General features: G+C 38.5%; 1 protein-coding gene across 2 annotated transcripts in view; it reads right to left on the reverse strand.

Moving 5' to 3' along the window:
* DIP2B (disco interacting protein 2 homolog B) overlaps window positions 1-25,576 on the reverse strand; it is a 232,750-nt gene that overhangs the window by 52,945 nt on the left and 154,229 nt on the right. For both annotated transcript variants that reach the window (XM_060166242.1, XM_060166241.1), the window contains 9 exons: window positions 23,849-23,974; window positions 13,305-13,517; window positions 10,385-10,540; window positions 9,793-9,912; window positions 5,982-6,179; window positions 4,439-4,530; window positions 2,622-2,732; window positions 834-957; window positions 113-222 (listed from right to left, as the gene is read on the reverse strand). In XM_060166242.1, the coding sequence (XP_060022225.1) occupies window positions 113-222; window positions 834-957; window positions 2,622-2,732; window positions 4,439-4,530; window positions 5,982-6,179; window positions 9,793-9,912; window positions 10,385-10,540; window positions 13,305-13,517; window positions 23,849-23,974 (1,250 nt within the window). The remainder of the gene's footprint in view (window positions 1-112; window positions 223-833; window positions 958-2,621; window positions 2,733-4,438; window positions 4,531-5,981; window positions 6,180-9,792; window positions 9,913-10,384; window positions 10,541-13,304; window positions 13,518-23,848; window positions 23,975-25,576) is intronic.

Here is a 25,576-nt window from a genome sequence, read left to right on the forward strand (position 1 = left end):
ACCAGGAGGATCTACTAACATTAACGCTACAAAAAATTAGTTTAAAATTTTGTGGGACAGCAATTGAAGCCAAAGGAAAAGTCAGAATGTACATCCTAGTCTCAGGACTTACCTCAATGTACGCTGGTTCTGTACCAGCAGGTGAGATGTGGGGTTGCCAGTCTTTAGGTGGCTTTGAAAGGTACTTGGAATCTGTTACAACCCATTTGAGCCGGGGCCAACCTAAATCAAACGTAAAATAAAAATTGAATTGCCTAAGCCATCAGGAAAGGAGTTCACAATGAATTGGTCATTTTAAATATCAAGAGACCAAATCAAGGTCATTTTATAATCAGTAAAATATCTTTATTAGTGTTTAGTGATAAATCACCAGACAATTGTACCTTCTTTCGAAAATAATTAGCATCGTTGCACATGCTAATTCCAGGCCTTGACATTACCTCAACAACTGGGAGGTCCATTTGGCAGTGGAAGTCCACTGAGGATAGGGTCTATCCTCTGTCTCTACATGTAGCATTTAGCTTTAGTGAACAGAGTGGTAGCTTTTCCAACCATCAGCATAAAGGTTAAGGGTGTGGGCTGTGGAATCAGACAGATTTGGGTTCAAATCGCTGCTCTGCCATATATTAACTGTGACTTTGGGCAACTTACTTAACCTCTTTGTGTCTCACTTTCCTCACCTGTAAAATGGGGATAATAATGGTACCTACTTCATAAGATTGTGAGAATTAAATAAGAAAATATACGTTAAGTACTTAGCTATTATTAAATTAAAACACTAAAGCACTCAGCTTTAATTTTTAACTGATAATTCAGGTACAAATATTACTAACCTTTAAACTGTACAATTTCTCCATTCTGGGTTTTTGGCAATCCCTTTAGACAAACTTCACTGGTAAGAGCTAAGGCAATACCACAGCTTCCCAGCAAGAAGCCAATCTGCTGCCCTCCAGCATCCTGTGGAGAAAAGATAATGAGCAAGGCAGGGGAGAGAACGTGAGCATACTGAGGCCCCAAACCTGACACTCAGTAACACTCTGGCACTTGTGTGACACATTCGTGGAACCCCCTGATATCTGGCAATTGTCAAAATCCAGTGACAATATGTTCTTCCAAATAATTTCTACAACACAGTGACTTCCTGAGTGCAAACCACATTTTATTAATCTGACGTTGCTAACGACGAATTCCACCAGCCAAATGTGACCATTTTAGTGAACGGTCAGCAACACTCCTCTCTTAGATTAATCTCAGGAAATGAAATAAAAGTGAACATGGTTAAGCTGTCTTGACCTAGCCATACCTCCAAATCCAAAAGCAAAGCAATTCAGGTCAGAACAAAATAAATAATGTAAATGGACATCAAATGTACAAATTTACAATGAAAGTGAATGGACGGTTATACCTAGGTCCACATACTCCTTATTATTCTATTTTAAAGGAGGTAGATTTAAGCCTTACAGCAATAGCTGAGGAAGAAACCAAAAGAGATAGCCTAAAGCATTTCCATTAAAATTTCATCTTAAAAGTATCATTATGAAACCACATAAACATTGCCAACTTAATAATTTAAGAACAACCCTATGATTTCCTGACCAATCTAAAGATACTATACCCATCAACCAGAGTTTCAGGGATGCTACCCATTTTTTTATTCCTTTCAGAAAATAATTTTTTTCTTATAAATCCATAGTCTCCACCATATTTGTCTTCACCATCAACTCCCAATAATAAACTGCACGAGAAAATTAGGGTCAAACAGCTCATGGAGAAATCATTCAGTTAAACTTTGACATCTGCCACATATGCTTATTTTAGTAGGACGGATGTGTGGTCAAAGTAAATTCTGTACCCCAAGGTAGTAACACAACATCACTGCATTGCCCTTCGACTTAATGGAGGCCCTAGATGTTATGATGCAGTTAAGGGAAATCCCTTCACAGAAAGGTTTCACCTATTGTAAATGTGGATTATCTATAGTCTCTGAAGCAAGAGTGCTACTTCTTTTTTTAAGATTTTTTTTTGATGTGGACCATTTTAAAGTCTTTATTGAATTTGTTACAATATCGCTTCTGTTTTATGTTTTGTTTTTTTGGCCCCAAGGCATGTGCGACCTTGGCTCCCCGACCAGGGATCAAACCCACACCCCCTACACTGGAAGGCAAAATCTTAACCAGTGCACCACCAGGGAAGTCCCGAGAGTGGTACTTTTTTTGTTGTTGTTGGCTGTACCACGTGGCTTGTGGGTTCCTCGACCAGGGATTGAACCCGGGTCCACGGCACTGAAAGCCCGAGTCTTAACCACTGGACCACCAGGGAATTCCCGAGTGGTACTCTTTATAAATGGTAATCGTTGAAAAGTCAAGTGTGTCCCCATAACTTTTACGTGATATATAACACTAGAAAAATTCTATCTCGGTCGAAAACAGGTTATTTTCATGAAACTTATAAATATTCATAAATAAATTTTCTACAACTTTCATGTTTTTAGAAAGTGAAGCTAAGTACTTAAGAAAATGGTCAGACTATTTTTTAATGTTGTAACTGAGTCAACTGATCCAAGAACCCAGTGCCTGCCATGTCGCATCAGGCTACACTTCTCTTAAATTTAGCAATGTTACCTTTCTGGTAAGAGGTACCTCTATAGGCACTGGAATCACTTCGGCCAGGAGACATCCATAAAAAGCCACCATAAACATGACTGGATCATTGTTGGGGTAAACCAGGGCTACCTATAATACATAATGACATTCAATACAGAGGAATAAGAGGAGACTAACGCTTTCAATGCCACTAAGTGATAGATTTATATATGACATTTAGCATGGACACAATACATCAAACCATTTAATGGCCTAGAAAATTAACTTATTCAGAAGGATGCACACATCTAAAAAGATCTCTGTCATTCCCATGATTATACTAGGCACAATTCGGGGACTATAATGCAATTCATCATCATCACCATAAGAATTTTTCATTTAATTCTATTGGTGATTTAGCAGTAAACAACCCACCTTCAGCAGTAAGTTAATTACTTAGAAAACCTAAGGCAATTTACTTTAGTGCAGGGCTAAAGCAATAAAATTAATGTGATGGATCTCTCTAGATAGACTAACATATTAAAGAATAAGCCTTGTATCCCTCAGAGAGAACCTACAAGAATTGACAGACTCAATTACCACCTTAGGGCAAACCTAAGGTTTCTTACTTTTTAACAAATTCATTGCATTAATCCTTATGCTCACTTAACCAACAATGCAAGTATACTAGCAAGAAGGCATTTGGTAGTAGGTATAAGCAATACTGGCAGAAACCATTATGAATATAAAGTTAATTCATTTACAAAAGATAAACAGTGAAACCTCCATAATATGTTCAAACCTGTGATCTCACCTGTAATGCATCAGAGATAACTGACCCTTCCTAATTTCCTCAAGGAATGCAAAAACACAGAAGTCACGATTGTTGTGGAGTTTGTTCCTTGGCTTGGATATTCACAGATTAACATTTGAAACTTAATTATGTCATTGGACTTTTGTTTCTCCCTTTCTTTCTCTCACTTAAAAATTCTCTTAACTTACTCCCAAGATAAGTTCAGTTCTGAACCTTCAGAGTTCTAAAAAAAATACTAAATGCACAAGACATTTAAACAACCCATTTCCTTTCTGCACACAAGTGTCCATGTTGTTAGGAAGACACGAAATTACCTTCTTAGGGTTCAGTGAAGATTATGATACACTCACAAGTCATACTTAAAAGTAAAAGCCATACTTTAGATGCCCTTTGCCAAAATGCAGAAGTATTAATATCTTTAAAAGGCTAGTTTAGGAAATTTTGTAATCATGAGCCTACTAAAATGAATTCTGTTGTGTATGTAGCTGGTGTTTCATTCTACAAGCCCAAATGAAAAGTAATATTTGATGATAAGAAGTAATTTTATTTAGAAAGTGAATAAAACCTTTAAATATTGAAAAAAATTTTAATGTCACCTCTAATTTAAAAAGAAATTAATGATGTCAATTTGTTTCTTCTTAGAAGTATCATAAGTCTCCCTCCCTGTCCACACAAAACCCCAGAATATTGTTTTGAAAGTTTTATGGGGCATTTTTCAAAGAAAAAAATCAAAGAGTAAACTTGATTGCTATTTTTGTTGTCTAAATATTGAAATATTTATTTACAGAAAGATTTAGGTTTCTCTTTATTTTCATTAGTAAAGAGACATGTGAATATCCTTCAAACTATAAATGCAAGAATTATAACCTGGGTTGGAACCAAACCATTTTCATTTTCTAAGAGTAAGAGTTATATAAACTGTGCTGTTGTACATTAAAAATTCAGAATGTGCATGCTAGAAAACAATAAGCATCACCTCCTTAAAACAAACAAACAAAAACCCCCCCAAAAAACCAACCAAACAAACAAAAAAACCAGTTACCCTGTCTCCAGGTTTTAACACAGGTTCATTTTTGGTCCCCAGTTTATTAAGCAGTGTGTAGGCCAACTTTAAACTTCTGCTCCACAACTTTCCTGGAAAAAGAAAACAGTCATATAGAAAAACACAGGCCTACTTCAGCAAGAGGGCATTCAGTTCATCAGCACACCAAAGGAGATAACGGCCTCTAGCAAATGATACATTAGACAAGCATCACCCTCAACACACAGAGAGGCCCTCTGCCACAAAAACTGCTTCACAGTCACTCTAGTTTACGAAAGCCAGTGCTGCCTTCAAGCAAAAATGAAACATCACCGAAAGCTCACTCTGATTTAGATAATATTTCAAATTCTTCTCTGAAGTAATCTGAATATCTTTAGAAATAATCTGATGTGAGCTGATCAGATTTAAAGGGAAGGAAACAAGTTTTTATCACAGGACTGAAAATCAGAAGACAGCTTCTTTCTAAGCTTTTTCTGAAGAAACACTTACACATATGATACTGGATACCTGAAGTAAGTGCAAAGCAAAAGTACGCCTCAAATGACTGAGCATTCCATACCACTGTATTTCCGTGAAAACAGACAATAAAATGGAAATTAACTATGTGAAACATGTGGATATAGTCAAAGATGTTAAATAAACATGTAAAGATTTGGCTAGCTGACTGCTTTCTTAAAGGGTACATGGATGAGATCAATGTACAGCTTCTGAAATGAATGCTAAAAACAATTTTAGGGGGAAAAGCCTATTGCTCCCCTCTTCCGGCTCCTTTCCCCGACCACCCTTAGAAATTCTTATTTTAGATTATGAAGAAAGTAAAATCATTTTATTTTGCAAAGATATGTTAGTTTTACACACAACTCGTTCAGAGGGGCATTGAAGATGGAAACTCATGTCAATCTGTACAATTCTTTAAATAAAAACTATTTCTCTAAAGTATTCTATATGGAGATCTATGGACAATGTATACCACTTGTGAAGGTTGAAAAAGGAATCTGTCTGAATAAACTAGTACAAAATCTCACAGCCCAAGTTGAATCCATTCTTCTTGTTATTTAAAAAAAGAAATAATAAAAATAAAGTTATTTTAAAAATTTGTAAAACAAAACTAAATGGAAAACTACTGATTCTTTGTTCATTATAGAATTTTGTGCCTATTACACGCAGGAGGCAGGATGAAGTAAATGACAAAGATCTAAAAAGTAACCAATTTCAATTTTTAGATAAAACCACCTGATTTTTACCATATGCCATTAATCCTGCCCAAATATCTTCCTAAAATCCTCTCCTAATGTTTAAACATCAGTGGATCTAAAAAGTCTCTTTCTTCTTTTAAATATCAGCTGGCTTGCAACAGTCCCTTTAGCAAAAGAAAATATTTGGCAACAGCTGTACTTAGAACTTAGGATCCTATTAAAATAATTTAAAAGATCTAGTGAAACACAATGACCAGTAACTGCTAAATAGCAAGATAAAAACATTACCCATGATAATCTGAAGAACTATTAGGAGAAAAGGAAGGAACTGGACTCCTGAAACTCACCATAAGTAAGAGTGTAAATTGGTTTCCCTGTTACGTCCAGTGCAGTCAGACAGGGGCATTTTGCCTGAGTGGTGCCCCAGCGCTGCAGGGCAGACTCAAGAGCAGGAGGCCAGTTACAGATGACTCCTAGTGGCTCTCCCTTCACAGGGGTCATCTGCCGTCCCTCAGGCTTGGGTTGGTTGGGGTCTGGCTGAGGTACTGTACCAAAACAACCCCAACAGGTTATGAAAATACGATCTGAAGTAAGTACAAATACCAAGTAACACAACTTAGGTCTCTAATCTCAAGTACATTTCCCCTTTCCCTTTATCTTTATCTGGCTTGAACTCACTCTGAGAAAATAAAGGACATCGTTAGAAATAGTAATCCACAAACTGGGCCTTAATTCATTTTCCCACATAATCGTAAAATCATATTTAATATATTTTACACAACAAATCCTGACCTTGACAAAGCAAATGCCTGAACGTTCAAAAAAACACAAAGCATACATTTCTGTTTAGCAATTTTACAATTTTTAGTAAGCTTGTTTTTAGACCTTTAGTTTGTGTCCAATGTTAGAAAGCCAGGTTCCACCTCACCAGGTTATGTTTAATGATAAAGCACTGAACTATGAATCAGAAAACCCAAGCTTACATTCACTTTTTACTAGTGTGACCTGAGGCAAAAGGAGTTACCCCAGCCTCAATTTTCCTCATCTATAAAATGGGGATACAACAGGGTCATACTGGACTCAGGCAGACAATGGGCATGAATGACAATGTTCCTTCCATGTCTCTATACCTCTGTGCACATCTCATATGGCCAATCCCTTTGCCTCCTGGTGAACTTGCACTCATCCTTCTCAGGATGCAGCTCTAATGGTACCTTCCCTGGGAAGCCGCCCGGGGCCATCCCTTCCTTAGTGCTTCCACACTGTGTGCTAGTGCACCCTTATTAAAGTACTGACGATGCTCAAGAGCATCTGCTACTCTATAATTTTTTCTCCCCCTTTGACTGAGAGCTCTTTTTTTTTAAAAAAAATATTTATTTATTTATTTGGCGGCTCTGGGTCTTAGTTGCGGCACACAGGATCTTCGTTGCGGCACGTGGGCTCTTTAGGTGCGGTGTGCGAACCCTTAGTTGCGACATGTGGGATCTAGTTCCCTAACCAGGGATCGAACCCAGGCCCCCTGCATTGGAAGCGTGGAGTTTTAACCACTGGACCACCAGCGAAGTCCCTTGACTGAGAGCTTTTTGAGAGAAGACATGGTTCATATTCCTCTTATTGCCTAGAGTGCCTAATACATAATGGTTGCTCAATCAATGTTAATTAAATTGAACTGAACTTGGGGGACAAAAAAGAAAAGCACCAGGATCATTAACATGGGCAATTCCAGAAACTGGAGGTGACTAATATTTCATATTCTTTCATATAGACAAAACTTAAGTCCTCTTAATTTTTCTACAATAAACAATTATTATTCAAACATTAAAAAGCAAAAAAAAAAAAATCCTGTATTTTCATAGCAGGAAAGATAATTTACATATGGCACAAAAGGCCAAGTATTCACTGAGTGCCAATTATGTGCACAAGATGTGATAAACATTGAGAAGATAAATGCTGCACATATCATTCTTTGAACAAACATTTATTGCTTCTAATAATGCTGGGTACAAGGAATACAGGGTCCATGCCCTCTAGGAGTATCCAGACAGTGGGGACACACTCATACACAGAGCTAAGTAAACATGACCAGTGCGTGACAGAGACAGGTACAGAGAGGGCAGAAGAGGACCATGCCACCCAGCTTAGGGGATGGGGTCTCCCACCTGGAGGAGGTAATGCCTGAGCTGAGTCTTAAAGGGAGGGGAAGGGTAGGGATTAGCCAGGTGAGTAGGAGATGAGAGAAGCATTATAGAAGAGAGAACAGATGGAACGAGCAGCAAGTATTAGAAGGGCAAATGAAATGTGAAATAAATTTTATTTTACAGCTCAATTTAATGACAGGTTGGGGAAACTTACTTAAAATGTCATTCATTTTTCTACTGACACAAAACTAACAGTTTCTCTTCCCAACTCACTGCCCTAGGTAAATAACATTTGCATATTCTCAGACCCTAAACCACTGGATTAAGTATAAAAATAAACATGGGTGATTCTAAATAAATAGTTTTCTTTTTATGGACAGATTGTATATATGGTAGGCATAGTTCTGGTCATAAAAGTTCGTGCATTATTGCCATCCATTAGGCCTCAATGCAGACCCTGGGGCACACTCTTCCAGACTTCCAAAGACATATAGGTATTTTTCTTTTCCAAAGGTAATTGTCATTCAAATAAAAAAATGCTGCCTATTTAAAATTAGTGGAAAGCTGTTAGCTCTATTCTAATTGAGCTCAAGTATGAATATTGCTCAAGTATAACTCTATTAAACCTTGACCTTCACTTGCCTAGTCAATACACAGTACTAAAAAGACTGAAGAGGATATTACTGGCACAGACACCCTGAAAATATCAGTCCATCAAGAAAGATGACCATAGTTCAATGAGTTTAGTGACTCCTAAAGAAACAGAAATTCATCTTAACCTCATACGTCAGGTTGCTTGTTGCTTCCTGCTGTACAAAGTGGGCTAAGACTGGATCTGGTCTACCAACATGCCTAGTTCCATTAAGGTTTGCCTACTCTTAGCCTCAGGACGTAAAAATGGACTGCAAAACTACCAAGACTTAGTTCTTTGGATGAAAGCTTTTGTTAGATAGAACTATCAAATGGCCACCCTCATTCCATCTATGCCGCCATATGGTCCCCTCCCAATCCTTCTATTAAATTCCAGACATCATATTATTTTATCCCTAAATATTTTTAAAATTATTGAATGAATAAATCACTTATCACTTCCTCTAGGGAGCCTTCCCTAACCACACAGATGAAATGGAGTTCTTCCCTTCTCCAAACTGCCTGTACCAGTTGATACATGCATATTGACTAAACTCAGCTTTCACCTACAGTATATGTTTTGTCTAAACTGTAAACAACAACATGAAGGAAGAAGGAAGTGACTGTACTTTCGTGAACCTATTTCACCATCTACCACGTTAAAGCAGATACATATATGTGTTGACTGGTTGATTTAACAAAACGACTGGGTTATATTAGAAAAGAATGGGCAGGACTTCCCTGGTGGTGCAGTAGTTAAGAATCTGCCTGCCAATGCAGGGGACACAGGTTCAATCCCTGGTCCGGGAAGATCCCACATGCCTTGGAGCAACTAAGCCTGTGCACCACAACTACTGAGCCTGTGCTCTAGAGCCCGCGAGCCGCAACTACTGAGCCCGCATGCTGCAACTACTAAAGCCTGCGCGCTTAGAACCCATACTCCACAACAAGAGATGCCACCACAATGAGAAGCCTGTGCACTGCAACGAAGAGTAGTCCCTGCTCGCCGCAGCTAGAGAAAGACTGCGTGCAGCAACTAAGACCCAACACAGCCAAAAAAAAAAAAAAAAAAGATTGGGCAAACTTTTGAGATCGAATTTGACACTCCAGTTCTAGGATAATGCCAAATATAAACAATTTTTAAAATTATGTGTTTGTTCCTAATTTCAAAGAGCATATTTCTGTGTTCCATAGTTATCTCTTTGTTTTTCTCTCCCCTCCCTCTCTCTTTACTTTTCATCTCAGATTTAAAATATAAAGAGCAGAAAGCTATCAACTCTTTCAACCAAAAACGATGCCTTGTTCATCCTTAAATCCTATAATACCTAACATGTAGCAACTGCTTACGAAATTTCTAAGGAATATACATGTTTGTTAATATTACCACTACCTTCCACTATTTCTTCAGAGTCATCCACAAAAAATTCTTTTAAGGGAGGCCTTTTGGGTCGTTTCAGAGTGTTGAGAAGCTGCTGGATTTTTGTGGATACTCTGCTACTGACAGGAACACCTATAAGGGAAAAAATGGTAAGTTAAAATTAATTGATTTTAGGGATATTTCAGTTCCTCAATTCTCTTAGGAGCTTTTATTTCTAATGATGTTTGGCCTTTGTCCACAGTCTCATTCTATTTCAACTGGGCCAAATACGTACATTATCATTTTTATGACAACAGAGAAAAAATATGCTATTATTAGTACTGTTTAAATATTTCATCTAACATCCCTTTTCTCTCATAGCATTCTTTTCTTTTTCCATACTTTTTGTTCAGAGTATCTTTTTGAAAGTATAGACGAAGTGTGAACAAGTGTTAGTGCTGCTACAGTGCAGACGTTGAAAAGAGGGAGCTCAAGATGATCTGTGTGAGTAGGTCAATCGCAGTATAGTTCTGCCACTGCTGGACATCAGGCAGTGCTGTTTATAATTTGAATTTTTTCTGTTTAACTAATATGCCCTATTTAGCTATCAAACAGAGATGCCTACCATCAGCTGTATCCATGAGGCTGGACCTGTTGGATCCTTTGTGCATGCCTTTAACTATCCCCGATGGGGGTAGATCAATATTTGCTGGGCGTATTGAGGAAGATGATGACGAAGAAGAGGTAGTTGTAGTGACGTCAGGGGGAGCAGAGAAATTCTCTAAGAGGGAAGAAACCAAGATTTAGAATTATATTACATTAGCAATAAAAATAAGAATCTTTAAATCTTTTTTTTTTTGGTTTGTTTTTTAAGAAGAAAGAAAACTACATAAATGGCACACTAGCTCCAATAAAACCACCTTTAAAATCACATTTTACTAGCAAGATATAATGAGAGAGGAAGAGGTTAAGCCAGGGCATATCAGCTTTCTAAAATTATTACTCTTGAGAACTTGAGCAGCCTTAGTAAGATAAAATCGCATATCAAATATTTCTCAAAAATGCTGTTTCCTACACAGAAAGTCTGGTAGAAATCCAATGTTATAAAAATAACCATAATAGAATAAAAATTGCAAGTGACTTCAAAATGAAATCAAAGTATGATCATTATGGCTACTAACAGTCTAGTCTTCTGAGCATTTCTTCATGTTTACGTTGGTTTATCTATGTTTCTTCTTTCACTGAAGACAGAAATTGTGTCTTGGGAGTCAGATCGCTCAAGTTCCCAAATGAAGAAAACCAGATAAAATCCACTTTTAATTTTTATAAAATAACCAATAGGTTACTTGGATTTACTTGACAGAAAAGGTTCTTCCCTTGCTCTAAGCACGATTAAACAGTGTTGTTATATTCTGCTTCATGTAGGGATTCTTACTATAAAGAAATAATGATATAGTTGGAAGAGAGCCATTCAACAGGGATGTGTTACAAAAAACTTAGAAGAAGAAAACGAAAATTAGAGGAAGCAAAGTATACAATTCGTAAGAATAATGAAAGGCCACTCATAACTATGGAAAAGGGAAAAAGCATAATATAAACAATTTCTAAAATCAATTTGGGAGTAAGCTTTCCATGCCCCAAAAGTCTATAATTACTAGTTTAATATTTTTTAAAGCTTTAAATATTTTGCACAAGTATATTGCAGTATATTCTTTCTGTAGGATAATGTGATAACAAAGCTTTAAAAATAGACATTTTTATTTGACCCAGCAATTCCACTTATAGGAATACATCCTAAGAGGAAATAATCAAACAAATGCACAAAGTTGTGTGTTCGAGGATGTTCATTCCGGTTTCATAATAGCAAAAAACTGGATACTACTTAAATGTCCAAAATAGGGAAACGGCTAAAATAAGCTAGGGCACAGCCATACAGTTGCATATTTTGAAACCATAAAAAAAAAGTATAATTCTATATTAATGATATAAAAGATGTCTGTGATACACTGCTAATAAAAGGTTATGAACATTATATTTAGTACAATTTCACTTCTGTAAAAACAAAACCAAAACCTTACATATTTATATGCAAATAAGGTCTAGAAGGATATACGTGAAAGTGATAACACTGAAGTGTTACCCATAGAAGTGGGTTTGTAGATTATTTTTCCTTTTATCTGTACTTTCAAATTTTTCTTTTAGAAACATGAATTACTTCTGTTAGAGCAGACATCCGAAAGGCAATAATGTGGGATAAAATGGTTCCTGTGAGTACCTGAACCAATAACTTTTCACAGAGTGGAAGCAATATGAGCTATGAAGTCAGATGAAATCATCTTGTTAACAAAAATTCAGGTAAAGTTAACTGGGTATCAGGAAAATATTTTTAACAAGTGAAACTGCTCTCTTTTAGACAATGTGGGAATAAAACCTGACCCCACCATGGCTCTGTTGCTTACGCTCCCAATAGAAGAGGTGGTGAGCACGCTCATCCGTAGCTGCTTTGGGAGGTTCAGTCAATTAAGGGCACAGCTAAGAGTGCAGGACAAGCCATCAGTTGCTGGCACTTGGCCTTTTAATGTAGGCAAGCATACCCTCAAGGTAGCTATTTTCTTTCAAAATTATAGGCTTAAATTGAAAGGTTTCCAAGTTATTCTTTTCAGAAATCAATGAATAGAATAAAGATATATATAAGGTGAAACAGGAAGGTCACTGATATAAAAATTAAGACACCAAAATGCAAGTAGATTGTTAAAAAACAAGGAAAAGTATCACAGACACACGATGTTCATATACATCACTTAGTGCCATGTGTACCAACTAATTAAGCAAAAGCAGAGATCTGAACTGTATCTTTATCTGCAGATGTCACAGACTCTTAGAACACACACACACACACACACACACACACACACACACACACACACACACACACACACACACACACACACACACACAGCAGAGCCAAGCGAAAGCTATACTCCATAGAGGAGCACTGGCAGCAGGTAGCAGCTCACAGAGTACCAACGTTCTCAGCCCGCACACTCCGTTGTAGCAATAGCACAGCAGCAACGACAATAAATCCAGTCTTTATGCTAAAGACAAAAGGGTCTTATTGATATTGTCTTAGTTCAGAATTTGCTCAGGTTTAATTTTTTTGTGTTTGAGAGAATGTAGACAACAATCCTGGGAAAATCTAATACATGACATCTTTTAACACCTTTTACTTGATGGAATATTCTCCAATAGGGATAAACCACACTAAGACTGGTGTTATATCTTGCAGCTTGAGTATTGCTTATAGAAATAGCTATGGCTTCAGGTGGGCAATAAATACTATGTACCAATAATGCAGACGCTCTCTATCATTGCAAGTGTAATTAATGCTCGTGTTTCCTTCTTTGCCTCATTAACTGTCATGTTCTTTCTGATTCTATTTTTTTTAGGCCACCCTGAAAAACCTAATACAAATCATAACCTATTTCCTGGATACTGGGAGCCAAATGGAACATAATTTGGGCTTCTCGGGTAGATCCAGCTCCTACCTATTCGAGTATTGGCAAATACATCAGCTAGAGACCCACTGGTTCCTTTGACCTCTCCATGGGACAGCGTAGAAGATGCGGATGAAGAAGTGGACGATCCCTGAATTGAACGGTTGATCCAGGACTCAGCGTTCTGTAAGCTCTGTTGCAAGGCAGCAGAGAGCGCAGCTTGGCGTCTCAGAGAGCCCTCATCCTCAGAGGCCGAAGACGTGTCTGTGTGGAATTAGAAAAAAAGAAGTTCTCGATCCTGCCTAGAACAGAGGGCTTTCAGATCTTTCTCATCGATCACACATTCAATTTTGACAGCAGCAAAAAACATTTATATTCTTAAGGTAGATTAATATGTAAAGTTTCTTGAGAATCTCAAGGAAAGGTTTATGAACCAAAGTCTGCAAAAATAAAGCAGCCAAAATCTAGAGGTAATTTTAAGCTATTTTAAAAAACCCATTTTAGAACATTTAAACTTCACTGTTTTTCTGTTCTGAGCTTAAATCAGTATCTGAATTCTTCTGGCTTATCTTCTTATGTTCAAATAACCCTGAAGTGCCTCTATATCTTCTTCAGTCTCTTTATTAGAGAACCTTGTGATAGGCTGCTATACTGATTTTCGTAAGTACTTACTAATTAGTGTCTACTTAAAAGAAAATGATCTTGATGGGAAATATAAACACTTATTTTTGGTAACAACAACTAAAGTGCCAAACAGTGAACTAGGTGTTGAGGAACTGACTTATTCTTATGTGGAATAAGAAACAGTGCTCAGCCTGGAGGCATTCATGGTTTTAGTGGAAAAGCTAGCTGGTCACAGGGCACAGGTGAGCTCTCCAAACGTGACTGGAGAGGTCACAGATCTGTATTTCTCTCCTTGATTCCCAGTCAGAGAACTGTGAGAAATTCACTGATGTCTGTATTTAGACTGGCTCTGACTTCAGGAAAATAAGGTCTAAATTAGAAAAGCATGTTGAAAAAAAGAAAAAAAAAAAGAAAAATTCAACCAAATATAGGATAGCCAAGGGAAGCAGAAGTCAGGAATTTATTCCAGGGCTCTGAGCTTACGAGTCGTACAAGTTAGAGTGGCATTTAGTCTGATGTCAGATAAACCCTTCTAAATGATTTTGAGGGTTATAATCTATGGCCTGTGGATTGAATTTCATTCAATTTTTTTAAAAGTAAATATTCTGTGGTTTGTCCTGCTGAACTCTTTCCTCTAACTCAGGTGAAACTGTGGGTCCAGATTCTATTACTTTGGTTCAGAGAGCCAAACAGATAACTAACAGGGCTACAACACTGCTAAAACCTGACAATGGAAATTCAAACAAAAGACTAATTTAATCTAGAAGTCAAATTGCGCAGATCCGGAGTAAGAAAGTTAGAATAATGACTACATCCTTGCTTCCTGCTCTGAACTACCTCTGACTCATTCTCTCATACTGATGGAGATCTGAGGCCCAAAACTTACTTATTTACTTACTTATTTATTTATTACAATGTACTACTTAGCTACATAATGTGTGCTGGGAACTGTCAGGTTCTGGGGATTCTGAGATGTATGAATTCTTCTGAGACAGTAAATGCCCTAAGAAGGCTTACCATCTAATAAAGGAGATACACAACTCCTTAGACTATTTCATACGAATATAACAGATGCTAGGAAATGGGGTGAGCAAAGGGTTTCACAGGAGGGGCACCAATCTCAGTCAGGGATCTGAAGTACTTCTATGTAAATGGAGCACACTTTGAGGAGGTAAGGAAGGGCAAAAGATGAGGCTGGAGAGGTAAACAGTGACCAGACTCCAAAGGGATAAAGCGATGAGGTTCTTCAAAAGGAAAAGAGATTTATAATTAAACAGAGGGTGATTAAAGGAAAATACAGAGAAAGAAAAGTAACAGAATCTGTAACCTTTTACTTAAGGAAAACATTTTTGCATAATCTCCAAGAAAATATTCTAACATTTCATCTGTACCTTGGGAGGCAGAGATTTCAGTCTTTGCAAATATGCTTAAAAAAAAAAAAGTACATGTGGGAGGAATAGGACAGGTGAATCTGACCCTAAGAATAAAGTATTTTCGGGGTGATACCTCTCAGGATCCCACAACCTCCACTGTATTTGCAGGCTGTCTTTACTGAATCAATTATTGTAATCTGTGTTAAGTCTAAAATCAGAATAACTCAATTTTAAAAAGATAGTAAAACCAGTATTTTCATGATTAGGTTTATGGAAAATTGGCTTCATTATGTTCCTATATTGGATCAACATGTAATTAGGTATATTGTTTCAATTCAATTACCTCATTTGCCTGCCAGTCCTCCTCAGAGTGTTTAGTGACTACAACTGTGGGGAGGCTTAGTGTAGTGGAAAAAACATGGCTTTGGTGTCCTCCTTCCATTTGAACTCTGGGGTCCACCACTTACTAGCTATGTGACTTGGGGACAAAATTACCCATCTGAGAAGGTTGTTTGCTTGTTTGTCCATTCAACAAATACTCTAAGTACTACACTAGTTGGTAGGAATAAAATGGTAAGCAAGAAGACACAGTCCCTACTCTAACAGGACTTAGTCTTAAAGGAGTTCGAGGCAGGCACCCAAGGAAGTGAGACCTCAACCAGGGTGGAATGGTAAGCAGGAATTACTTATGAGAGGCGAGAGGAGAGTCAGGTAGAGGGAACAGCATGTAAGAAACCTGGGAGGGGACAGGAAACAAAGCACATTTGTGGATCTGGAAGAAATGAGACCAGCTGAAGCACAGGATGCAAAGCTGGTACTGACGAGAGATGAGGCTGGACGAGTAGACAGCACTGGGTTGCTAAGGGCCACATAAATCAGCTGAGGAAACTCGCCTCTGTGCTAACTGCTGTGTGAGACCACGAAATGAGGCAAGCTACAGAAAGCACCAGCAGTGCCAGCAGACAGCAGGTGGCCAATAAACATCCAGTCCCCTTCTGCCCTGAAAAGCCCACCCTATGTTACCTCACAGACCCAAAACTGTGGCTGTGAAATGCTTACAACTGATCACATGTTAAGATCACACAAAATGTAAGCACTGCTCTAGGATTATGTCTTTTTAAAGATAAAAACAAGCTCCCTTAAATATGCATACATTTATTTGGTACCTTTTTTTTTTAAAGTAACTGTCGCCCATGAAATTGTTATGGATTAGCAGAAAATTGGGCAAGATTAAATGAATATTAATAGAAATAAAGCTATCATTTTCCCACTGATTCTGCTCTGGTTGAACAGGAACTCACAACTCTTTTTTTTTTTTTTTTTTTTTTTTTGCGGTACACAGGCTTCTCACTGCTGTGGCCTCTCCCGTTGCGGAGCACAGGCTCTGGACGCGCAGGCTCAGCGGCCATGGCTCACGGGCCCAGCCGCTCCGCGGCATGTGGGATCTTCCCAGACCAGGGCACGAACCCGTGTCCCCTGCATCGGCAGGCGGACTCTCAACCACTGCGCCACTAGGGAAGCCCAGGAACTCACAACTCTTATCCATCATAACTAAAGCCCTTGCCTAACTTCCTGTATATTATGAATATAATAGGTCTACACAACAGAAAACTATTTTGGAAACACAGTTTGACCTTCAGGTTATAACTGATGTGATTTTAACACAGTGTCATTTAATAGTGATCACCAGAAGCCTAAAATCCATTTATAACCAATTAGGAAACATATAAACAATTAGTTTGTGGACTTTAAGGGAAGAAAAGTCCTGAATTTATTTACTAACTGCTGTAGCACGCCTTAGCCATTTGTGGAAATGACTCCCTTATTCTTGGTAGAAAATATATCTATTATATCTAAAAATGTTTATCTTAAAATTTTAAATACCTACCATATTATCTTTCCATCCCACTCCTGGGTATCTACCCAAGAGAAATGAAAGCATATATCTATCTGTACAAGGACTTCTACATGAATGCTCATAGGTGCTTTATTTGTAATAGCTAAAAATGGGAAACAACTCAAATGTCCATCAACAACTGAAAGGATAAACAAATTGTGGCATATCTTTATGATGGAATACTACTCAGCAATAAAAAGGAATGAACTACTGATACACACAACAACATGGATGAATCTCAATGTAATTGTGCTGAGTTAAGGAAGTCAGACCTTCCACCCACCGAAAAGAAGAACAACTGTGTGATTCTATTTATACAAAAACATGAAATTCTAGAAAACGCAAACCAATGTATAGTGACAGAAAAAACAGATCAGTGGTTAGTTACCTCATGGGGAGGGGGAGAGTTGAGATTACAAGGGAATTATGAGGAAACTTTTGGGGGGGTGATAGATATGTTCATTACCTTAATTGTGGTGATGGTTTCACAGTTTTGCTATGTCAAACACAGCAAAGTATATGCTTTAGATATGTGCAACTTATTGTATGTCGATTATACTTCAACAAATCTGATTTTCATAGGTTTGTAGGGGTGAAAAAGATGCCTTGGTGAGAGGATGGTAACATCTGAAGGTTAGTCTACACAACCTGAGGGTATGGTGCAAGGTGCAAAAGTTCCTGGAAAGACAGCGCTTGCCACTGGGTTCTGACAGCTGATACCCAAACTAGGCCCAGATACCAGCTTAGAACAGCAGGTAAGTCAAGATTCACTGAAAGAAAGACCTCATCCTAACAACTATTCCAAAATATGCCACATACACTAGGCCAGAAAATGGGAGCTTCAAAGAACAAATAAAGGAAACAACCATTAACCATTGTACAGTTAGTGTACAATACTCTGGAGCCCATGAAAAGAAATTTTTGTGTGTGTTTGGGGTTGGCAGGTGGGAAGGGGTGGTATCAGGCAGGAAAGTGTCATGTTCGCTTGCGTTGGTGGGTCAGGGGAATTAAGGACTTCCAGAACCTTCAAGAGAGGCAAAGGAAGTTTCCATGTAGGCAAAGATAGAGTTTGACGCTTAGGAGGGAAAAGCTTTAGAGACCCAAGAAGGGGCAGTCCGGGAGTAAAAGCATATATGGAAGAGAAGATTAAAAGGTTAGTTTGGGAAGCAGTCCATTCTGAATTTACGTTGGGCTACAAATTCTGAACAGATTAATCTAGCACTAAACTCAACAAGGGTGAGTACTGATTCACCAGACAAGGCTTAGGGAGATGTTCAGAGCTACTCAAGAGATTTTCCAGCATCCCACAGTAACCTGTGTGGACAGAGAGCTGGCTGGGGCTGAAAATCACTATGTAGAGCCTAATCAGCAGAGGCCCATGCATTATCCGACCATTAACATCCAAACGGGGATACTTACGAGGGAGGAGCACTGACTAGTAATAATTACTCCGGGCTCACTCTACCTATAAGAGATCTCCATTGTTTTTCTAGGTATTGTCCCAGGTCTATGAAAAAACATCTCACAAAATGAACTAATATTACAATTAATATTGGGGTGAGAAGAGAGGTGTTTTTTTTTTTAACTTATTACCTACTTGAAAAGTTAGACCAAACATGCAGCAATTGTTAGAGCTCCAAAATTACCAGAAAACATTTACTTGACAGTATGGCAGAATGCGAGGCAATATGCCAAGTGGGAGAATAGGCTTTTAAAATCAGGCTGCTTTGAATTCCAATCTTAGCTCTGCCCCACTGATAGCTGTTGGGCAAATCAGTTCTTACGGGTCTTAACTCTACTGTTTGCTGCTGTTGTTCTTTTTCTATTGATTCTCTTTCATGGTGGATCTTAAAGAAAGAAAAAAAAAAGAAAAGAAAAAGAAAAAAAAATTCAGTGGATCTTCGTCTGTGGGGATCGTAAGTCCCTGAATTGATGCTGTATCCTTCCAGAAACCATTTGCGCCCCGGGTTATCATCAGCCTAGGACCACTTTCTAACATTAGTTCTTACCAGGCAGGCCACTGAAATTCAATTCTTGTACCTACTAACCACAAATTGTTAGGGAAGGTCCCTGACCCCATCATTCTAAGGCCAGGCAACAGGCAAGCTTTCTCGACAAGGTCTTCTTTTGCTGGCAGGTTAATTTTTTCTAGTTCCCACTTCTGCTAAAGATGTGAGTCCCTCTTGGGGTCTCAATTCCAGCTTCCAACCTTACACAGGTCCAAGGTTTTATATTTTCTACCCTTATAGTAATTAAAATTTAGGCCCCTTGTTTACTGTCTCCCCTCTCCCTGGGCAGACAAAGTCAGCTCCATCTCATCACACTGATTTTCAGTGATCGTTCTCTTCCTCTTGCTCCTGTGTGTATTTAAAAGGAAGCTGGTTATATTCTATCTAGCATTTCGAAAGAGAAATTTTCTTTCCTCTCTTTCTAGGAGAGAACTTTCAGGTTATCTAACTGACTACATAGCTAGAAACAGATGTCGGAGCAAGTTACTGAGTCTCTTTAAATCTGTTTTCTCATCCGTAAAATGGTACAGAGAATTGTTGAGAGAACAAATGATAAAAAATATATATGTTAAGCACTTAGCCCTTTGACCAGTACACAGAGGTACTCAAGAAATGGTAACTATGAAATTACTTTTCTTGGAAAACCTTAAATTTTACAATAACCTATTGAAATAAACGAATTCAATCTGATAGAGTGGGTTTTTATTGTGCTTTGGCTTAAAGAATATTGAATACTAATCGTCCAAGTAATTACGGAGCTTTGCTCATAACCCATACCAATAATGAAAGTATGTTATTAAAAGATCCAACTCTATTAATTAGACCACGTTTATAGAGGTCTGATTAGCCATCTCTGTTTACTTTGTGGTTCTGAATAAAATTAGAATATTCTGGGGAAACTCTCCAAGTTGGTAACCATCTATTATGTGTTTTGGACTATAAGCTCTCAGAAGGCAAAAGCTATTCAATTTGCTTGGAATAATACCCATTCCAGGACCACGCATACAGGAGTATCTATTAAGTAAAAAAGGACTTTCCAAACCTGACACTTTAGTAGAGAAAAAAGAAAATCAAGAAAGGAGCCTGACACATAATTGCTGAATGACCTGGGGCAAATCACTTAGTGACTAGAAGGTTGTTTGTTTCCTCATCTCTAAAGAAATCTGGACTTCACAATTCTCAGAGTAGTTGGTTATGAGGAACAAATGAGGCAGCGCAGCCACTGGTATATGGAAGTCCCTTACATAGTGTAATCCTATAAAGCATTATTAAAGTGTGTTAAAAGTATAACAATATCCCAGTCTGTTCATGGGCATCATTTTCACATATAGAAATGCAGAGAGGTAAATCTCTCTTTTGTCCGGCCCTATGAATTACTACTATAGGCACTTTCAAGCGGAGACCTGTGGACACAGACCTCTACATTTTAAGCTTCATTTTATGCAAGTCAGTCAAAATACCTTACTGTGTTTTGGGGTCATTACGTGGTCTATTTGTTCATCTGTGTACCCTCAGAACGCAGTGTAGGGTAAGTCCACACGGGTGCAGAAAAAGCTTAGAGGAGAAAAAATATATGCTGTAGTTTTTGCATTGTGTTTATCTGTATGAATGAGTAATAGTGTTACACAAAGAACCCCTACACAGAAAGAGCTGAGGTAATTGCCTCATGACATTAGTAAATGGTTTCAGCACATAAAGGGAACTGGATGGCAGTAATTCAAGCAGTCTAAAAGACTATGTAAGAGGCCACAGGCACTAAAAGAACCATAGATTGCTACCAACTTGGAGAATTTAAATTTTCCAATCCACAAGACAGAAAGCAGTGCACATATCAATAAGCAAATTTTAGGCTGATTGACATTTTATTGTTTGAGAAGGATTTATGAACAAAAGACAAATGATTTCTCATGCTGTTTACCATATTTTCCAGACTATATGATACTACGAATAAAGCCAAGACTTATGACATAGTTTACTCCTTAAATCCTTTTTGTTAAATCTCTCCAAAAACAGCTCTAAATTTTCATCAGTTCAGTAATTCCGATAGTTATGTGTTGGGTGCCTCCCAAAGAAGCCGACTGGCCAGCGTGCTCCAGCAGGTATCCCAGAAACTAGGTTCACCTGGCACAGCACGTGCAGAGTAAGGGCTCTGACTGGAAACATGTTTTGTGATGTGTGTGGTGTGGCTTCTCAGTGCGCAAAGGACAACACAACTAAAATACTGTGAAATTTGAGGTTAATTTTGCTCTGCAAGACTGGCACAACTTTTCTAGAAAGAAAATCACAGCAAGGTCACCTTTATAGCTGCCTAGAAAATCAGTCTATAACCAGCAGTAATTAATGTCAATTCTCCTCTTCCTCCCCACCCCTTGAGCGCAGCTTCAGCGTTTCCTCTAAACTTCAGGGTTTGGGGGGCTATCAGAGTAAATATGCAAGAGGAAACCTACCTGCCATTCCTGGGTTAGGCTGTAACAGGCTCTGGGAGATAGCGATAAAGGGTTAAAGTGCAACAGCCAAGTCTCTAACCGGTGGTTCTCAGATACTTGGAGAGAATGGAATCCAAATCCTAACCCATGAAGAGCAAATTCTATCCCTCCACGTGAAAGGTGCTAACGGAAGCCTTATGATACAGTCCTTCCCACACATTCCCTCACACTGGAACACAGGGTTTGTCCCAGACACGTGCGTTATTGTTGAACAAAAGCATCAAGATCCAGCTCTATGTGGGGGCCACGTTAGAAACCGCTATGTGGGATACTCTCAATGCTCATGCTGGGAGAGAATTCCTCTTCTATCTGACAACACTGATGTCTCTAAGAGCATATTAACATCTCTCATGTACTATTCAGAGCTCCCGGAAGAGGACATAAATGGATAGGAAACCTTTTTATTTCTCTGCTCTGCTGAATAAAAGGTCTTAGGAGAGAGGACTGAATCTTTACAATCATGAAATTATTAAAACCACAAGGTGATCAAGAAAATGATGCCACATCTTTAAGGCTGCAGACAGAGGAGAACATTACTGTTTAGAAATACAGAGGCCTGTGGTGAATTCCAAAGGACTATAGTCTCATTCAGCAATGAATAGCCGTGATTTAGAGTTGGTAAATTCCCCTCAGGCAATGACTTTTGTAAGGGGATAGAAAAGGTTTCCATTCCTTCCGAGCATTCTTAAGATCCTTTGCTGCACTCTCACATTTCACCCGAGGCCATGGGAGCAGACTATTTACTGTGAAACTGCATTTCTTTAGTACAGTTCTGGAGAGGACTGTTTCTAAGAACTCCCAGTCACATTGATCCCTACCCTTTGCCATTTACTACAACTGAACCCTCAGCTGCGCTGCAGCAGAATCTGCCAGGAAGGAATAGCTACGAAACTGAGAGCCCCCTTTGTCCACGAGGACCCAACTGGTGCTGTACTAATGCGGAAGGGAAGCCATCCAAGATTCTGAATGAGTGGGCTGGAAGTATGCACCACTATAGACACAGAATGTCTCATTGTGATGGTCTGCAAGAGGTATCCTGTGTTACGTTTTGAGAAACACTTGAAGCCACAGAGCTATTTCTCTTTTGAACATATTGACACCACAGATGTAAAGAAAAAAAAGCACACACAGTTAATGAGCCCACAGCACACCCAAATGCTCTGAGAAGTTAGCCAAAACCTAGTAGAAGACTATTAATATAAACCCAGGCCAGGGAATAGGATCAGCGCGAACAGCTCAACTTGACGGCTGTGAATCAAAGTCAACCACAACAAATGTAACCTTCCTGGGAATCTCCCCCAAAAGACAGGGTAAGTCGCTGAGACCAAAACAGTACAGGAAACGTTCTTCCCCAAAGATTTCATTACCAGTAACATGACGGTAGCGAGACAGACACTATACTGAGGCTGTGAAATACATTTACTATGTTTAGTCTCAGAGGCCTCCATCGAGATTCTGTCTGTGATTTCATCTCACAATTTTTTTAAAGCTTTGGGAAAGATTCTGAATAGAAAAGACAACTTGAAGTTGTTCCAGTTGCTCCTCAAATATGAATTTATGGGGGTGGGGGGTAAGGCTTCCAAGCCTAGGGGATGGGGATGGGCCTCTTGGTTCCCGCTGATCTCCTGATCCTATTATAGAAAGTGGATTCTTAAAAACATATACAAAATATATTAACACATATAAACACACACTTACATACGTCTTCCAGATTTATTATAACTTTGCATGACTTCTCTCTCTCATGACACAAAAAAATTTTGTCCCAAGACCACATATTCCTGTGATTGTTGCAGAGAAAAAGCATCTGATTTAGGAGTATAAATTTGTTAAAGACATATATGACTCTGGGTCATATTTTGGGTGTCAATGAGAATAACTATTACATTTAACTACAGAAGGATATTTCTTAGACCCTAAGCGTTGGCTTTATTTATTTATGACTACATGAGTTTGGAGATTACAGCAAGGAAATGCTGAAAACTCAGAAGGAAATTTTTTTAAAAAATAGCTTTACTCTTGAGGCCTCTCTTTGTGTGTGGTTTATGATGCAACAATCAAAACCTGTCACCTTCAGTGTGTACTCTCATACACCTCTGATGACAGGAGAGGAGTTCTGGCTCCTACCTCAGAAAAGAAAAAGCAGAAGTCATTTGAGAAACATCGAAGTAGTAACTGTCAGACAGAAAGCTTCTGATAAACCTACCGGGAGGCGTGCAGGCATCCGCAGGAGACTGGACAAATGTGGACCGCCTTTTGGTTGGCATGGGCAAAGCCATTTTCTGTTCTTTATGCTTTGCCAGTGCAGCTTGAACTGCTTCTGTGTGGATATCTGAAAGATTAAACATTTGCATTTATTAGGTCCTGGTTCTCAAAGTGTTTACTTCTGTGAGCTGAACTATCACTGCCTCAATCGTTAAAAAGGGATGTTTAGGTGACTTTTATTTATCATTTGCGTTATAACAAAAATGAATATGAAAAAGAGACAAAAGAAGTAGTCAAGGATAATTTACAGGGGAGGAAAATGAAGCCGAGAATGATAATGAGACTGCTTAACACAGCAGAGAAGGAGCTGATGGAGATGGGGGTGGGGGTGGAGAGAAAGGAAAAGTCTAACACGGATCTGGGCCAGGTGCGGACCCGACCTCTGAACGGAATGCGTGCTGTGCAGGTGCCTACAGGACACTCTCTGTTCTTCAAATTTAGGATTTGCTTAGCTGTCTGAAAGGGGTTGAGACTCCTCAGTTCTATACCACAGGAAGAGAAGGGCTGATTTTGATCTAGAAAATATAAGGGCTGATGGTACTTGTTTGCCTCTCTGGCCACAAAAGAATTCAGCTCTCCACCTGAATGTCTAATAGGAATCGCAAAATAGCATACCCAGGCAGAACTCCTGATTCTCCACTCCCATCCCAAAACTCAATCTACACTTGTACAAAATAGGATCATACTATACACAGTATTTTGTACTGTGCTTTGATTTTTTAACTCTTATAAAATCCTACTGAGGTAGATAACATCTGAGGTGGCTTCCTGGATCACAATGATTTCCTATTCTCAACGAATGGGCCCAATCTACATAAGCAAATGACCTTTAAAGGCCTGTCCCTTGTAAGAGCTGGACCAATCGGATTGTTTTGGGGAGAGGGGGGAATTGAAACTCTGAATCAAGAAACCACAGCTCCCAGAGTGGAGTCACTTGAATGGCAGTGCCCTAGAAAGAAAGAAAGTTCTTGAACTTCAAGGTTGAGATCCCCAGAGCTGTCTCTCCTTCCTGGAGATTTCTCAGCTGTTCCTTTGCTTCTATAAACTACCCCAGCCATTTAAGCTAGACTGAGTTATCCTATTTCATGCAACCCAAAAACCTTCACTAACATAACTAGAAACATCTTTCTATGTAAATGCAGGTCTACAATATAATTTTAAAGGGCTGTGTAGTATTTCACTGTATAAATGTGCCATGATTTATTTAAATAACTGTGTTTCCAAATTTTTGCTACTATTCATACAACTATCCACAAGAATAATTCAGTATTTTCATTTTAGCACATATGTCTAATCCTATTTCTTTAGGATTAATTCCAACAACTGCTGAAACGTATTTCCTAAGGAGGAGGATTTTTTTCTTATATAGCCACAGTGCATTTATCAAAATCCAGAAATTCAAAATTGATACAAACTATTATCTAACCCACAACCCATATTCCAACTTAGTCAACTGTCCCAATAATGTCATCTACAATTTTCCCCCTTTTTTCCTGATCCGGGACACTATACAGAATCACACATTACATTTAGTTGTCATGTCTCTTTATCATCCTATAATCTGTAACAGTTTCTCAACTTTTATCTTGTATTACCTTGACATTTGTGTACAGACTAGTTACACTGTAGAATGTCCTTTAATTTTGGTTTGTTGATATTTCCTCAGAAT

This window comes from Lagenorhynchus albirostris, chromosome 11 (assembly GCF_949774975.1).
Source record: "Lagenorhynchus albirostris chromosome 11, mLagAlb1.1, whole genome shotgun sequence".
Lineage (NCBI taxonomy): Eukaryota > Metazoa > Chordata > Mammalia > Artiodactyla > Delphinidae > Lagenorhynchus > Lagenorhynchus albirostris.